This window comes from Netta rufina, assembly GCF_964035555.1.
Source record: "Netta rufina genome assembly, chromosome: 15".
Taxonomy (NCBI): domain Eukaryota; kingdom Metazoa; phylum Chordata; class Aves; order Anseriformes; family Anatidae; genus Netta; species Netta rufina.
In genome coordinates, this window is record NC_140138.1 from 5,889,660 (window position 1) to 5,893,579 (window position 3,920).

The 3,920-nt window shown below is 60.7% G+C and overlaps 1 protein-coding gene across 1 annotated transcript; it reads left to right on the forward strand.

The window, feature by feature from the left end:
* The first annotated feature begins 356 nt into the window (after positions 1-356).
* Positions 357-1,712, forward strand: LOC311215021 (noggin-2-like). The gene has a single exon (XM_084295968.1). It carries the CDS (start codon positions 681-683, stop codon positions 1,332-1,334), a length of 654 nt encoding a protein of 217 aa, XP_084152094.1. The 5' UTR covers positions 357-680; the 3' UTR covers positions 1,335-1,712.
* Positions 1,713-3,920: the final 2,208 nt, after the last annotated feature.

Below are 3,920 nucleotides of genomic sequence, written 5' to 3' on the forward strand. Positions count from 1 at the left end.
TGCCGCCGCCGCCGCCGCCCGCCGCCGCCTGAGCCCCGCGCCCCGGCGGTGCCCGCGCAGGCGGCGCGGCGCAGGGGCCGCCCGAGCGGGCCGCGCCGCCGTGACCCTCCTCCCCGCCCCCTCGGCCGGCTCGCCCGGCTATAAAGGAGGGTTTTATTCTCGGGCTCCGGTCTCACGCCAAACCCTGTCACACCGTCTAGACAAGCTGTCGTGGGGCTCAGCCCAGCTGTCACCATGGCGATGGAGACGAGTCCGCTGTGAATTTTGGGGGGGAGAGCGCGAGCGAGCGAGAGCGGCGGCGAAGGAGGAGGAGGAGGAGGAGGAGGAGGAGGAGGAAGGCTCGGCTGCCGCCGTGCCCTGCCCCGCCGCCGCCCGCGGGGGAGGCACGGACCCCCCGGCGCTCTCGGCCGCGGCTGGAGCCGGCCCGGCGGGGAGCCCCGGGGAGCCAGCGGCCGCGCAGCGAGCCTCAGATGCGTCTGTCACACAACCCCGGCCGAGCTATTTAAAGTAACGGGCCTCGCCGGACTTTGTCTCTGCCTATTTATGAGTCCCCGGGAGCCGGCAGGCGCCGCCGGGCAGCGCTAGGAGCCGAGCCCGCAGCGCCGAGCCCCGCGGGGGAAGCCAGCGCCGAGCCGGGGCGGCGGGGCCGGCCGCCGGGCCGGGCCGGGCCCGCCCGGAGCATGACGGCGATCGGGGCGCTCCTGCTCTGCTCCTGCCTGGGGTTGCTGCGGCCGGGCGGCGGGCAGCCCTTCCTGCGGCTGCGACCCTCGCCCAGCGACAACCTGCCCGTCAAAGACATCGTGGAGCACCCGGACCCCGAGTACGACCCCAAGGAGCAGGACCTGGACGAGAGGACTCTGCGCAAGAAGCTGGGCAGCCATTTCGACCCCGGCTTCATGGCCGTGGCCGTGCCGGGCCCCGCCAACGCCTCGGGCGCCGAAGCGGCGGCGGCGGCGGCGGCGGGGCGGGCGCGGGGGGCGCTGCCCGCGGAGCTGCGGCGGCTGGAGCTGGGCGCACCGCCCCACGGGCCGCGCCTGCGGGTGGGCAAGAAGGCGAGGCGAAAGGTGCTGCAGTGGCTCTGGGCGTACACCTACTGCCCCGTGCTCTACACCTGGAAGGACCTGGGGGTGCGCTTCTGGCCGCGCTACATCAAGGAGGGCAACTGCTTCGCCGAGAAGTCCTGCTCGCTGCCCGAGGGCATGTTCTGCAAGCCCGTCAAGTCGGTCACCAAGACCTTCCTGCGCTGGCACTGCCAGGGTTGGTCCAGCCAGAAGTACTGCACCTGGATCCCCGTGCAGTACCCGCTCATCTCCGAGTGCAAGTGCTCCTGCTAGCCGCCGGCCCGGCACGGCTCGGCACGGCTCGGCACGGCACGGCCCCGCCGCCCGGGCGCCGGCCCCGCCGCCTCCCTCGGCCCCTTGCACTGGTTTCTTTTTTCGTTTGGATGTTTCGTGGTTATTTTTTTTTTTTTGTTATTTTTTTTTTGCCGCCCCCCCCCCCCCCCCCTCCTCCCCTCCTGGGCGCCCGGGGAGGGGAAAGAGGGAAGGGGGTGGGGGGGGGTGGGGAGGAACCGTTTTTTTTTTGACTTATTTTAATGTTATTTTATTTGAAAGGGGGAAAAGCGAACCCAGGAACTGCAGGGCAGGCCAAAGGCACAGTAAAGCACTACAATCAGATGTCTATTTTTATACGTATATAGCCTTCTAACAAAAGGGAAAAAAAAATAAAAAATAATAAAAAAAAATACCAGTCGTGTAAATAGAGAGATTTTAAAGGAAAGGGGGAAAATTGCAGCTGTTTTTTATTATTATTATAATTATTATTGTTATTATTATTATTTTAAAAACATAGGACCACATTTTAAACCTGTCCCCACAGAACCTGAGCGCTTCCCTGCTGAAGGGAAGGGCAGAAATTTCCTGTAAAGATGATTTTAACAAAAGGAAAAGGAGGGGAAAAGAAAAAAGAAAAAAAAAAAAGAACGAAAGAAAGAACGGCAGCATCCCTGAAGACAGTTGTTCCTCTGTGCTGTATTTTTTTTTCCGTCTTCTTCAGACCTTGTCACTGGTGTTTCAACTAATTCGCCAAGCTCTCTAGGTTTTTTTTTTTTAAGTGTATAACAATTAATTAAGGAGGAAATTTTAAAGAAAAGTACAAATCTATGAAAGAGTGGAATCGTTTTGTTGTGTGGGAATACATATAGTCATGTAGAGATGTTAAAGGAAATTTTCTGTGTACAGTTTATTTATTTTTAATGTTTGTGTATAGGAAAAAAAAAAAAAAGAAGCTAGAGATTATGCCAGAAACTATTGGAAATGTTTACTTGAATATTCCTTTAAAAAACATATCAATGTAAATATGAGCTATCACTGATCAAAACATTTTTAGCAATAAACTCTATCTTTGAAGAAAAACCTCGCGCTGCAGCCGGCTCGGTGGGAGCCCAGCGGAGTCGGGCTCTTGCTGGGAGCAGGTGATGAGCACGGGGCCACGGCCGGGCCACGCTGACGCCGAGCAGCGAGAGGCCACGGGGCTGCTGGAGCTGCTCCGGGCTGCATCTCCCAGGGACCCCGCTCCGGGTCCTTTTTGCCTCGGTAAGCTGGCAGAGCGAGAAAAGCCAGGAAAGAAGCAGCTCGTAATGTGCACAGGAGCTGCGGTGCCCCCAGACAAGAGGCACCATCCCAAGTCCTTGGGAGATCCCCGCTCTGTGTCGCCTGCCCTGGCTCCCCGCGTGCTCCACGGCTCACGGATCCAGCTCTCCCGCTGGCGGAAGAAATGGGAGAGGCTCCCGGCCCGGCCACCAAAGCGGCTGACGCAGCTCCGTGGCCCCCTACTTTAGGACGAACGCCCCTCCCGGCTGCAGCCCCCCGGCACAGCAGGGAAGGATGGAGACGAGTCCCGTTGCCTGCTGCGACGGAGCCACGGGGCGGCAGGGCGCAGGGCTCGGGAGGAAACACCCATCCTGCCAGGGTGCTGCGTGCCACCAGCGCTTGGCCCCGCTCTCCTTTGGGAGCTCCCGGTGCCCCGTGCCGCCCTGGCAGCCGGGACGGCGCGGCAAGGCCGGCGGGGAGGAGGCCGGCACCGCTCCGGGCGCTCCGGCCGCAGGGAGATCTGTCGCAGGCCTTGGAGCGGGGCCCTGACACCCTGCCAGGCGTCTCCCTGAGTGCTCCGCGTGGGCTGTCGGTGGCGAGAGGAAGGTCGGGCCGTTCTCTCCGGTGTCTGAAATGTGCCCAGCATCCCCCCCCCACTCCTCCTCCAGGAACAAATCTCCGCCAAGGACCTCCCGGTGCAGGTCCCTTTGGTGAGCCTGTCTGGGGCTGGTGAGGCCTGGGAGGTCACACACAGAAGGAGAGAGGGAACAGGGAGAGGGAGAGGGTTTATCTAACGGGCAGAGGTGCTGGTTGGAGGCAAGAGGGGCACGGACGCCCAGAAGCCAATGTCCCCATGGAGCTGGCACTGGGGACAGGCTGGCCTTCCCGCCTGGCTGTCCGCAAGGGAGCGGGGAAGGGGGGATGCGGAGGGCAGGGTGGAAGGGAGACCTCGCGACAGCAATGTGCAAAACATCAGGGGCATTTGGGAGAGGAAGGGGAAAGCTCATTTTGCAAGAGGAACAACATCTGTGGTGTGGGGGCCGAACATCTGTAGGAGGGAGCATGGGGGGAGGGCATTCTGGGAAAATATTTCTGACATAATCCCAACAGTATCTGGTGTGTTGGGATTTGGTTACAAATGGCCCTCTAACGTCTTTGTGCGTTTTGTTCTGCTGGTTCCAGGGGCACACAGAGACCCCTGCTTTGTGCTAACCTGGGAAATAAACCATTCGCTGGACTCAATGGCTGAGTTCAGTTGTGTGGGGAAAAGGGGGGGGGGGGGGGGGGGGGAGCGGGGAAGGAGAGATTTGTGTGAACTCCAGAGAAAAC

Coding starts and splice junctions, on each gene's coding strand:
- LOC311215021 (XM_084295968.1), top strand. CDS start 681: ATGACGGCGATCGGGGCGCTCCTGCTCTGCTCCTGCCTGGGGTTGCTG.